A 13,176-nucleotide genomic window follows, 5' to 3' on the forward strand; every position below is an offset into this window, starting at 1 on the left:
GGGATCAGGTCCCAGAGCCCCTGATGGAAGGCAAGGTTTGTCCGCGGAGGACACAGGGAAAAGGGGGAGAAGCCTATCTTTATTCTCCACAGATGTGGTTGAACCTCAAAGGGTGCCTGCACTGGAACCCCGCTCTGTCTCCTGGTGCGGGTTGTGTGGGGAGTAGTGCAGACCAGGCAAGGTGAGGACTCACACAGGGACACGCCTGTGTCTGCTGCCACCTGAGCGCCCTCCTACCACCAGGAGCTCCTCAGAGCGACTGGGGGTCCCGGAGGAGAGCCCTGAGAACAAGAGGGCCACTGGACATGTGCACACACCATACTCACACTCACACCTGCACACCCAGTCTCCAATTGACTCACACAGCCAGACGTCCTCACTCACATTCAGCACTTACACTCACACTCTTAGTCACACACTGACACATGCACATGCAGTCTCACACTTGTGTTCACTCAGTCTCACAATTGCAGTCTCACACCTTCACTAATTTGCACACACAGATACACAGATACCCACAGCTCAGCTCATACACTCAGTCTCATATCGTCACTAACTCACACCTACAGAGTCTCACGTGCTCATTCGTACTCACAGTCTCACACTTTCACACATGGCCACTCACCCTTGCTAAACCACTCACGGATACACACTCTCACTCACAATCTAACACGCAGGGACACCCCCCAGTGTCCTTCACCCGGTCACATGCGCACGGCCCCCGCTGCAGTGTCAGGTCAACACTGACAGGTCCTGGAGGTGAGGAAGCATCAGGGTATCGGGGTGCCATGCTCCAGCCCACACATCTCTTGGAACTGAAGACTGTAATGTATGCGGTCCTGGTGCTGCACCAGGGAGAGTACGCAACGGCTGTTCATCCAACCCTTGTGTGGCTTCCCCGCTCCTAGGAAGTGAAGCTGCTGGTGAGAAACATGGGTTTCATGGCAGCCCCCAGGACAGCGATCTCGACCATCTTTCCCAGCTCAGGGACTGAGGCAGGCAATTTACTTCTCTGTGCTTCGATTTCCTTGCACATAAAATGGAGGTAATAATAAAGTCTGTCTTAGAAGGGAGGGAATGAGTGTCGTACTGACACACAAGGTTCTCAGAAACACGCCTGCCCCTCCGCACGCCTGCTCTGCTGGCAGCAGCACGTCATTGTCTTTGACGCCACAGCCCTCAGTCTCGCTGTAGCTCTTCTTCATGCATTGGCGCGCGCACACACACACACACACACACACACACACACACACACACATACACCCCTCTTATTTGACAGGGCTTCAAACAAGACAATTCAGTTTACTGGTTTTGTGTCCAGGCACAGTTAAACACACACAGAGGAGCTTTATCAGAACCACTGCAACACACCCTTTGAGACAAAATTCTGCCTGGTTTTCTAAGAAATTGCACTGAGAAACCTTTTTCTCAGTGAGCTTGTCAGAAGAAACCATGGATAGTGTGGCCTGGCATCGTTGAAAGTTCCACCCTCCATCCTGACACTCGAAGCCTTACAACTCAGGACAATGTTAAGCACAGGGCTTGTATTACCTAACTCACCGGTTCCTCCGCCATTCTAAAGTCTTTGATTCAAAGGAGAATAGGAGAAGTACCTCTGGATTGAGGTGATGCACCCCACTGGGGAAAGTTTGCCAGATTCTACAGGAAGCAACATGCTCTGTGAATCACAATACTGACTTCTCAGCAATAAGAAGCAGCTTGCAGACTAAGGGGAAAGAATTAGGGTCAGAGCCATGGATCACACATGTAATTTAATTCAGTCTTGCACAATATAAAAATGGAATTAGAAAACCCCAACTTGGAGGTTTCCACTGAAGAGAAAAAGCCCTGTGGTACGTGCTTAGCATTCTGAAACACAGCATCATCCCTCTCTCCAAACGCACATCTCAGTTCTGTAAATTAAGAGGGAGACCCTCTAGAAGACTAACGGTGTTCTTTATTCATCTCTCTTGAATGTCATTTCACAGTCAATTTTTGTACCACATGCTACACGAGTTCCTAGACTACATATGAAAGAACCAGAGTGATTAGACATGGTCCCAAACAAAGCCTGCTGCTTTTTGTTTCAATTAGATAAAGTGGGTGAAATGGGGTGACAAGGCTGTGTGTCTGCAGCAGAAGGCAGCCTGTGGAGGCAACCCTCCTTCAAACATAATTCTAGGGGATGGATGAAGGGCACTTGGGGGAAGAGCTTTTTTTCTTAATGTTGTGAAACATTTTTCATGAAGACTGCCTAGCTGCTTGCACATGATCTCATGCAGTATTTATCAGGGCCCAGAACCTGTGGTGATGGCATTTTTAGAATGCTGCATTGGGAAATCTCCCGAAGCCCTGTTAGAAATGCAAAGTTCAGGAATTAGGAAGATGGGCCCAATTTTGTTCCTTGAGGATTCCAACAAGAATTACTTAAAAGGATGAGAAAATGCAAACCAAAATCCTCAAGTAAGAAAGTGCTGATCAGGATTACCCGTGGGACCAGATGCTTAAATAACCCAAGGAATTTCCTGAAAGGATTATATCCCATCAAGCTCTGAAAAAGCCTAAGGGAACCCTGGCTGCTGCTTTGTTCTGCTTGGTCACTCCTGGGGTCAGAGTAGACAGTGTCCCAGGAGTAGGTTCTACTAGACCCAGGGTAGGATCTCAGCACCTAATCAGACATTTGAAGATACGCTGGAAACACTCTTGTTTAATAAACACTAATCAAGCCTTTACTGTGGCTGGGCACGGACTAAGGCACCGGGAATAACACTGCACAAAACCTGCAGTCAGCACAGGCCAGCCGTGAACTAGATATACAACAGGAAGGGTAGTCCTGCCTTTCTGGAGAGCAGCTGGCAGCACCAAGGGGATTGGTTAGCAGCCACCCCAATACTCACACACACTTTCTGAGAGAAGTGGGGTGCTGATAGCAGCATCATAGCCTGAGGGCATCTGCCCACAGAGTCTAGAGCCCCCAAAGTCTTCCAAGACTTGGAACAACTTTAGAGTCCTCACCTAAGGCAATTCTACTGCTAGAGCACAGCCTACAGGAAAAGACAAAACTGCAGCTGACATAGATCTGAGGTACACAGCAGGGGAGCAGAGAAAGGGGTCAAAAATGGGGAGGGAAGAGCACAAGGGATGGTGGAGATGGATCAAGGGTGGGCTAGACAGTCGAGGGACAACGAGGGGACTATACCTGAGGGGAGAAATCGAATATGTCCAAAAATTAACAAAGATGTAAGGAAATTAAAAAACAGAGAAAGTAGATCTTAGGAATTCAGTAAGGTGACTCCCCCTGGCTCCAGAAAGCCCACAGGGCCTGGGTGTATCCCCAGTTCTCCCCTCATAATGTTGGCCTTTCCCAGCCCAGGTGCCCCAAGGGTATTCTGGAAGCACAGGGGCTACAGAAATACAAGATCAAACATACCATTCTTCTAACACCTCCGCACCACCCCCACCTTCTATTAGCAAATTTACAGACACGACCAAAGGACAGTCTTAGGGTTTCACCAGTTACTGTCTGGTCTAATTACCTAGTTTCTATTTGTAAGTTATATTAGTGTTAAAAATCATAGTACTTTAAATCTACGAAATATTCATCAAGACAGACCACAAGCCTGGAGTATAAAAAAATTTCAACAAATTTAAAGAATCAAAGCACATAAATTATTTGAATATAAGTGAGTCAACGTATACTTTAGTAACAGCAAAGCAGCAGTAAGATATCTAATACAAAACATTAAACAAAACATTTCTAAATAATCATCAGGTTAAGAGAAAGTCTCAAGAGAAATTTTTAAAAATAAAAAGTACTAAAAAAACTAAAAACACAACTAAAACTCAGCCAAGAGAGTGCTGAGAGGGAAAATTATAGTAATAAATACATTAGAAAAGAGAGATTGTTTAAATACTCGTGGTTATCCAGTACTCTAAAATAAATCAAGTAACCCACTATATCAAACAGCTAGTGAAGAAAATCAATCAAAAAGTCACCAACAAAATTTAATTATGGTAAAAACTCTCAGTACACTACGAAAAAAAAAAAAGGAATTTCTTCCATTTCAGAGAAAACATCTACAAAACCCACAGATAACATCATATTTAATAGTGGAAGATTGGATGCTTTCTCTTTTAGACCAGAAACAGACAAGGATATCCGATCTCATCACTCTTATTTTAGCCAGTGCAAGAAAAGAAAAGCAAAGGCATACAAATTGAAAAGAAAAAGGAAACTGTCCCTATTGCAAATGATGATTGTATACATAGAAAATACCAAGGAATCTACACACACACACACACATACCCTCCAAGAACTAATAAGTTGAAGAAAGTAATAAGAATATAAGATCAAGCTATAAAAATCAATTGCATTTATATACAGAGATGGTGAAAATGGAAAGCAAAATAAAAATACAGTACTATTTGTAATTATTCCAAAGGAAAGCAGACAGTTAGGTATAAGTTTAACAGACATGTACATGATCTATGTGATGAAAAATGATACAAGAAATCAAAGAAGAACTAAAATCTAGAGACACACCATGTCCATGAACTGGGAGGCCATTCTCAAGTGCCTACATACACAGAAAAAGAAAGATCACAGAATAGCCAAAACACACTTGAAACAAAAAATGTGGTGCTGGTGGAAGAACAAACACATAAATAAATAAAACAAAATAGAGAGCCCAGAAATACATCAACACAAATATGCCCAACCAATTCTTAACAAAGTAGCAAACAAAATTCAAAAGGGATAGTTTTTTCACTAAATGACAACGGAACAATTGGATATCCATGGGTTAAAAAATGAACTCCCCTTAAACATCACACTTTAAACAAAAACTAATTCAAAATGGATCATGAACTTTAAAACTAAAACAAAGACCTTTGGGGAAAATATCTTTGGGAGAGATCTCTGCAAACAATTCAGTATAATCTACTAAAGGAAAAATTGATCATCTTGACTGAAAGTAAATATTTGCAAACCACATACCCAACAGAGCCCTTATATATAGAACATACAAAGAACATTGAAATTTCAACATTTAAACCTTTTAAAATGTTCATAGTAGCACTGTTTGTAATAGCCCAACACTGAAAACTACCCATTGTTTAACCCTGCACAGGATGAATGCTTAAACAAACCATCCTCCCATACCATGAAATGTTATTCAGCTATTAAAAGGGAATAATTGGTGGCTATATGCAACGACTGGGATGAACTGCAAAGACATCATGCTGAGTGGAAAAAGTCAATCTCAAAAAGATACATACTACATTTTTCCATTATAAAGCATTGGTGAAAAGCATAAACATAGAGATGAGAACAGGTGAGTAGCTTGCAGCACCAGGGATGGTGGAGGAAGAGAGCAGCCAAGTTGTAAATGAGGAAACCAGGGAGTTCTTTGAAGATTGTGCAGTTGAGTATCTTTATTGTGGCGGAGGATAAGCAAGGTTGCACATATGAAGTTGTGTATAGCCATACACACACAAAGAGAGAGAGGGAGAGAGAGAGAGAGAGAGAGAGAGAGAGAGAGAGATGCATGCATGCAACCACTAAAGCCAGAATCAGCTCTATGAATGGTACTGAGGCCACTTTCTTGCCTGGATATTGAAGCAGAGTTGGGTAAGATATGAACACTGATGGAGGCTGGAAAGGGTGTGTGGGACTTTCCTCTAAGTCTTTGCAACCTCCTGAGAATATGTAACTATTTCAAAATGAAAAGTTTTTTTTTTCCAAATAGGTAACTTAGCCAGTATGTTATAATGTGGAGCAGCAGAGGTGGGATGCCTAATTCTGAGGGACTCACAAGGACACACCAACGGATGTATCTGGTTTCTTCTCAACTGTTGTTTCTACCAAGGTGGCAGCAATGTTGAAATGGCTCTCTACAGGATTTTTATAACCTAGGAAGAGCTGTTGGGAGCAAGGGAGGTTTTTTTCTTAATGACTATTAATAACTAGCATTAATTAATGAAAGATTAATAAAGCTTTTAAAAGTATGTAATTTTCAAAGAGTGCACAATTATGCAAGAAAAAGATGAACAAGCCCTAGAATAATAGAGAAGTCTTTTTAAGAATAAATTGGCAATGGAATGTATTTTTTAATTACTAATGACTATAACTGATTAAAGCACATTGAACTTATTAAATTATATATCTAAAATGAGATTCAGAAAAGAGAAAAAATGAAACAAACTCAGTAGACACCACTGGAAGTTGCTAAGGCAACAATTCATTACTATGAAAATTAAAGAAAAATAATTGATCTTGGATTTCTGGCATGAACTGTGTTTTACATTAGTAAACTGGGTGGGAAAAAGTTCTTCAGTACAGAATAGTTTTTTCATAAATGCAGATGGAATAATACAATTAGAAAGCTTATTGTAAACACTAATGAAATAACTCAGGCAGGTACTGGGCCCAGTAGGTATTAAACCATTAGGAGCGGGCCTCCCAGGTGGCACAGTGGGTTGAGCGCAGCGCTGTTAAGCTGTCTGCAGCCTCTGCAGCCTCTGCAGCGTGGGTCTGATTCCCGGCCAGCGAGGGAGATGCCCACATGGCACAGCAGACCTCTCCTGTCTTGCCCGCTGCTCCCCTCAGCAGTGTATTTCGTCAGTCTGCCTGTTCTGCTCCCCACTCTGTCTCTGGTGAATCCTCTCACCTTCCTGCACCTCTGGCCTGTCCCCCAGCTCTTGTATAAATAAATAAATCTTTTTTTTAAAAAATCTTTAAATTAAAAAAAATAAAAATAAATAAAAAATAAACCATTAGGAGCAAAAGTAACAAGAACTGGATTGTCGTCACCTGACCCCACTGAGCAATCTCTGCATCTTAAAAAGGGGGCCACTGAGACCCCAACCTCCTCCTGATGCAATTCAGTTTTACCTACTGATGAGGGAAATGCTACTTTCTAGAAGTGAAGCCACATGCAGTTTGATTAAGAAGCAGGAGTGAATCCATCAAGTTCATCCAACAAATGAAAATGCACTTACTCCTGGGCACATAAATTTAGGGGCTCATACATGAAAGTTACCTCAAATATGATCAGTGCGTAGACTCCAGCGAGGATGACGGCAGCAATGGTCACCTGTGCTTCGACACTTGCTCGGAGGTACTGATGAGCCAGCAATAGAGGCACAACAGGGGTCTGCTGGAGGGAGGCACGGACCCTGATGGACACAGTCTCTCTGCAGGATGAAGCAAAGATCTTACTGCTGGCAGGAAGACAGATCCCAAATCAACAGCCAGGGCTTCTTCCTCTGGTGTTCTTCCCCTACCACCCACACTCATCCAGAGCCTCACCAATCTCAGAGTGATCAGCCCGACACCTGTCCTTGCAGACAGGCCTTCTGAGCACAGGTGAGGGGGCTGGGACCCAGGACACAGCCCCCTGTGGCAGGCTGCTCAGTGCCATCTTACAAGTCCAACAATCAGGAGCACAGACTTGCACATTGGTTTCTGCCATTTAGTTTTCCCTCTGCCTCCTCACCACATACCAGACTGCTTTATCAGCTACCAACAGCAAAACCAACTATGTGAGACACTCAGGTCAGAATAGGGCCATGCAGGATGGAAGGCAGGTCGTAGCTGACAGTGGGAAACAGCACTAGGCCCAAGGAGCTGGCCGGTCACCCAGAGCCCCACGGGTCAAACTCTATAGGGCACTGTGTCCCCAGGACCCCGCTCCCTGAGGACCTACCTGCTCAGAATCTCAAAGTTCCTGCTCACCACCGCACGCTCACTTCTGGGGTTTAAAAACACTGTCCAATTGTAATTGACCTGGAAAAGTCAAAATTCCATTTAAATCAGTCTTCTTCTGGGCCTCCTTGGTGGTGCCGGCGGTTGAGCACCACACTGCGAAGCAGTCCACAGCTTCTGAAGCGCGGGCTCGATCCCAGCCAGCCGGTGAGAATCCCACATGGCGCGGCAGACCTCTCCTGTCACGCCCGCTGCTCCCCTCAGCAGTGTATTTCGTCAGTCTGCCTGTTCTGTTCCCCGCTCTGTCTCTGGTGAATCCTCTCACCCTCCCGCGCATCTGGCCTGTACCCCAGGTCTTGTGTGCATAAATAAATCTTTTAAAAAAAAATAAAAATAAATAAATCAGTCTTCTTCTCTGGTTAATCTGTCTGGTGCCCATTTAACTATGAGACCAGTCACAGAATAAAGAGGGGCAGGAGTGATTTTCCTGGTATGTGGTCCATGGGTGTAGGAGCTGACGGGATAAATGGTGGAAGGGGAAGAGGGCGGCCTTTACCCAACTCCACATCCCAGGAAAGATGAGACATGTTCCCTCCTGGCACAGGGAGGGCGCCCCTCACAGGGGAGACAGAGAGGGCCAAAGTGTCATTCCTTCATCAGCTGTTTCTCAAGTAACTAATTCAAAATAACAGACGGTACTTCTTTTAATTATAATAAAGTTAAAATCAACAGGCAACTATAAACCAGAACATTCTGCAGGGAGGGAGAGGGTTAGGTAGGATCAAACAGGGGCCGGAAGAGCACAAGGGACTATGGTGACGGTGCACAGGTGAATGGGGGGGGATTTCACCTCGAGAAAAATGCATACATTGTACAAAAATGAAAAACAATGTAAAAAATATATAAAATTTTAAAAAATAACAGTGATGCCACTTTGGCCCACTTGGGGGCTGCCTGCTAGGAGCCCTGGAGATGGCACTGTCACTGCAGGCTCTCTTCATCCTCGCAGGACAAGCCAGAGGCCTGGCTCGGGATGCTGAGCACTGCGGCGGGTCTCAACCGCTGAAGACACTCAGGAAGTCCACACCAAGGAGCCACAAACCCGAGGGGTCTGTGGTGCTGGGTGACTTCCAGTCCATGAAGGAAGGCCCAGATTTAATCACACTTTAGACATAACAAAAGTCTACTTTCAAATATGCAATGTTTCTCTGAATTGCCCAGTGAAATCATTCTGAATTTAAAAAAAAATCTCACCAGCCTGGTTTTACTGAAATGGTGAGAGTTTTATAATTGACTTGCAGAATGGGAAAAGGAGACTTTCAAAGACAAAACAGAAGATAAGAGTTGTGGGCCTGTCTAATAATGGTGTCACTGCCTGTGGCTCCCCATCAAATCCATTCAAGAGGAAACTCAATTTATAAAGAGATGAAATGAGTTTTTACAATCCCTTTCAAATAACTAAAAGAGTCACCTGCTGCGGCCTCCGCCGCCTGGAGCCTGGAGACTCGGCCTGGGTCACCTCCACCACTACGTGCTCTTCTCTCCCGGGACCGCTCGGACCACCGACCACCAAGGCCCCATCCAGGCTCACCTGGAGCAGCATGGCGTCCACGTGGCTGCTGAGGTTCACAGCTGGGGGCATGTCAAGGAGAACCACAGAGCAGGGAGGAGAGGCCTGCAGTCCCCCCACCACTTGCCCAGGCACATCTTCCTGCAAAGGAGGCTCCCCATCTCTGCTGCCCCCCCACTACTGCCTCCTGTCATCGGCACAGCACTTTTATCCTGTGTGCTTGTGGCTTCTGGTTGAACATGGTGAAGGTGATTTTGAATCACATAGACTCCATCTTGTCTCTGACTGCCATGCTGGACTTGGGGGTGGGTCACCGAGGCAGCCTGACTCAACTCCATGTCTTGTTTTCATGAGTGAGTACAAAAGAACAGTGACTCTCTCTTCCCATCCAAAAGTTGAAAACAATGGGGAGAGCCTCCCCGGTGGGATAAGAGTTAAGTCTCAGCGCTTCCATCACGAGGGTCTGGGTTCAATCCCCAGACAGGGAGCTGACCCACATGGCTCAGCAGACCTCTCCTGTCTCGCCCACTGCTCCCCTCAGTAGTGTATTTCAGTTGATCTGCCTATTCTGTTCCCTACTCTGTCTCTGGTGAATCCTCTCACCCCACACCTCTGGCCTCGACCCCATTTCTTGCAGGCATAAAATAAAAAAATAAAAATAAGTCTCAAAAGTTGCAAACAATGAGTAAGCTAAATTAGACCACTCGTGTGTACGCCTTTAAAACTCCCCCATGCCCTGACCCTGGGAAGCACCCCTTGGCATGGCCCCTTGCTTGTGGATCCAGGTCATGATCCCCATTCTTGAATAAAGGTCCTTATGATTATACCACAGCCTGATTATTCTACACCATCAGGTGGTGGCTCTGGCCCTATGTTGTGTCTCTTCCCCCTTATTCAGCCCACCCAGTGCCTGGGCTCACAGTGAGCGGCAGACGGGGGCTCCGTGATGACGATGAGCTCATCTACATCCATGCCTGAGTCCTAAGACACCAGGTCTCTATTTGTTAGGTGAGAAATCACAAAGAGAATTGGAAATAAGAATTCTGAAATTGCCTAAATCAGTGCCATCCACCGCAGTGAGAGAACAGAAATCCCTTCAAAGCATGTTGAGGGGCTTCTCAACCAGGAAGCAGTGATCAAGAAAAGAGGCACCTCTGCTCTCTCAGTGTCCTGCCACGAGATTGTGCCCCCATTGCAGCCTGGCCCCTTAGCTCCCACAGGCCCACATTTGTGGGTCTTGCAAATGCAGGAGACTATGCTGTTGGCCCTCTCTCCTGCCCCCACAGTCTCTCACCCGTGCCACAGGTCTGGGGGCACAACATGGCCCCCACACAGTGCTGGCCCAGTCATTCTGACCCAGAAGAAACAACTTTTGTAGGTGGGAAAACCAATCTCCAAGCAGCTTGCGCTTTGTATGAGGCCCCAAAAATCTTAGCAGCAGCTCACTGGTCATAGTAGGATTCAGTAGCCAATTTCTTTGCTCTTCCTTAACCCACTAAAAGCAGCAGGTGACTAATGGAGCTGGCTCTGGGAGAAGGCAGAGCCTCACGTCTGCCAGAGCATCTATAGGGTTTGTACTAAGACTTGAGGGGTGTAGGATAAATAGTTTTTCAGGCTTCTCTGCCCTCCCACCATTAGGATTGCCCTGCCTGATGGGGCACCTGCAATTGTTACATTGTTACAAGCTGTCTTGGTTACTTCAGTGGGCCATGGGAGGATAGCCCGTGGGATAGCCACCCAAGAGAAGCAACAGCAGAAGGGGCAGGAGAGATAGACTGGGAGAAAGAAGCCAGAGAAGCCCAGATTGAATACTTGCTGGGGGTGTGGAGGCCTACCTGCCTCCTGGCCCCCCGGCACTCCTGCCTACCATGTACCTGTTTGCCACACTACATGTAAAAGCTTAATAAAAGCCTGTTAAAGCCACCAAGGGCTCCAGGACTCTCCTTTACCGGGTCTGCTCGAATCATAGATGACCTGCTCAGTGCCCTTCCTGCCCTTACAAGGGATAACAGAGAACAGTAATCTTTTTTCATTGCCTAGCTCCTCCAGCAAAATGTACAATAGCTCTCATGTAAGGAAAGGGTTCTGTCCACAGTGTATATATGAAGCCCAGAACAGCCATCCATGGCATTGGCTAGAAAGCTTCTCCACCCACCTTTGCTTTGGGTCTCAAAAAGGACAAAAGAAAAAAGGAAGTTACACATGAGGCAGGATGTACTCAGGGGGAAAAAAAAAACCCAAAGAGACAGTGCTGCTTCTGCCACACGGAAATTATTCCCGTCTCCAGGGCAGGGAGAGGAAATGGAGTGGGAAGAAGTATTTCAGCAAAGGATGGGTCCTACAGCCCTTGTGGACACGCAGGAGGTGGAACAGCGCCACCTGGAGGTCAGCATCAGAAGAGCAGCGGTTTCTCACATGAATATTTGTGGAGCATCTCTTGCTTCCAAGAGTGAAATGAACAAAACAAGGCCATTGTCCTCCTGGTCTCATGCCCTAGTGGGGAGACAACCAGGTAACAACTAAGTCATCCTGTGATTAATCACCCCAATGACGTGCACACAAAATCCAAGGGACACAGGAACACACACTCTTTCATGCCTTTCCTTTTTTCTAGATGCCCACCATGAGCTCGGATTCAAATCCACCTGGATATTCTGGAATCAACAGTGACTTCTGGACCCCAGCAAACAGAAGCCTTAGGTTGTGCTCCAGTCCTGCAGTCAGCTTTTACTCTGACCTTCCAGCCCCTTTCTAACTGCCATGCTTCTAATACCAAGCCTTCTCCACAAATGCCTTCCCCCAATCCAGAGGATTAAATCTTTCCTCATCACCTGCCACTCCAGTGGGTGTGCTTGTTCCTTCTGTTCTCTGCAGGTACTCTGTAGCGTGTACTCACACCATACTGTGGTTTGTTGTAGATTCTTCTCTCCAATTGGTCTAGTTCCCCAAGGGAGGAAACTGCATCCTATTTATGTCTCTACTTCTCTGGAGACTAATGTCATTCTAACACTTTACATTTCCTTAACAAGTACTTATTTAAGTAATAAATATTTGCTTACAGCATCATCCAGAAAGTTCTCTAAACCTAGACTGGAGTCCTGCCAAAGGAATTATGGAAGAAAGAAGACATAGAGAAAGAGCCTCCTTCCTCTTGGCTACATCAGCCGTGGTTCCCCTGCTTTGCCATTACCTATACCTAGGCCGACTTCAAAACAGAGCTTGAAAGCCCCTCCATTAACTCTCTGCCCATCTGTGACGCCCCACCCCAGGCTTCCTCCTCCTGAGTACTTGGCTAATCATCATCCTTCTAATGAGGATGACCACGTATAGGATCCTGGCTGTCGTAGTGCTGGTGGTTGTCCTGGAAGCCCAAACCTGGTGGGGAAAAATCCATATGGACAGAGCACTTGTGAATAGCAGGCAATGTGCTGCCACCAGACATGGTAGAAGGGGCCTTCATCTCTACCTAGACTGTAGAGTCCTTTCGGGTTCATCCTCCAGTTTGCTACAGAGTCAAGCAAATGTTCAATTAACAGCTAGCCAGGATTTCCTCACTCACCAAACTTTAATCAGGCTCCTCTGAGAGCCTTTTCTCCACTAGGCCTTGTTCTTGACCTGACCAGTCCAGTTTTTCCAGAATCCACCCACTCTTGATACCCAACCTCCTCAATTTTCCCAATTTTCCAACCCCTCCCTCTCCCTGCTGATTGGTCATATAGATCCCCAGCTGCCTCTGTTGTACTCAGACTTGAGTTAAATCTCTCCTTTATTGCAGTACTTATAAATAAAGTCTTCCTTGCCCATTTAACTTCATCCAGTGCCATTTTTAGTTGACACACCTTTTGCGTAACCGAATGAACATAAGAAAATGGGGCCAATGTAGACCCATCTTGATGAAAAT

General features: G+C 45.7%; 1 protein-coding gene across 2 annotated transcripts in view; it reads right to left on the minus strand.

The window, feature by feature from the left end:
* The window catches only part of OCA2 (OCA2 melanosomal transmembrane protein), a 180,628-nt gene that overhangs the window by 144,294 nt on the left and 23,158 nt on the right, over positions 1 to 13,176 (minus strand). For both annotated transcript variants that reach the window (XM_037510125.2, XM_037510124.2), the window contains exons 7-9: positions 9,177 to 9,337; positions 7,707 to 7,786; positions 7,041 to 7,194 (exon numbers count right to left, since the gene is read on the minus strand). In XM_037510125.2, coding sequence (XP_037366022.1) covers positions 7,041 to 7,194; positions 7,707 to 7,786; positions 9,177 to 9,337 — 395 coding nt within the window. The remainder of the gene's footprint in view (positions 1 to 7,040; positions 7,195 to 7,706; positions 7,787 to 9,176; positions 9,338 to 13,176) is intronic.

Source organism: Talpa occidentalis, unplaced genomic scaffold, assembly GCF_014898055.3.
Source record: "Talpa occidentalis isolate TD23 unplaced genomic scaffold, MPIMG_talOcc4v2.1 talOcc4.14, whole genome shotgun sequence".
In the NCBI taxonomy this organism is placed as follows: domain Eukaryota; kingdom Metazoa; phylum Chordata; class Mammalia; order Eulipotyphla; family Talpidae; genus Talpa; species Talpa occidentalis.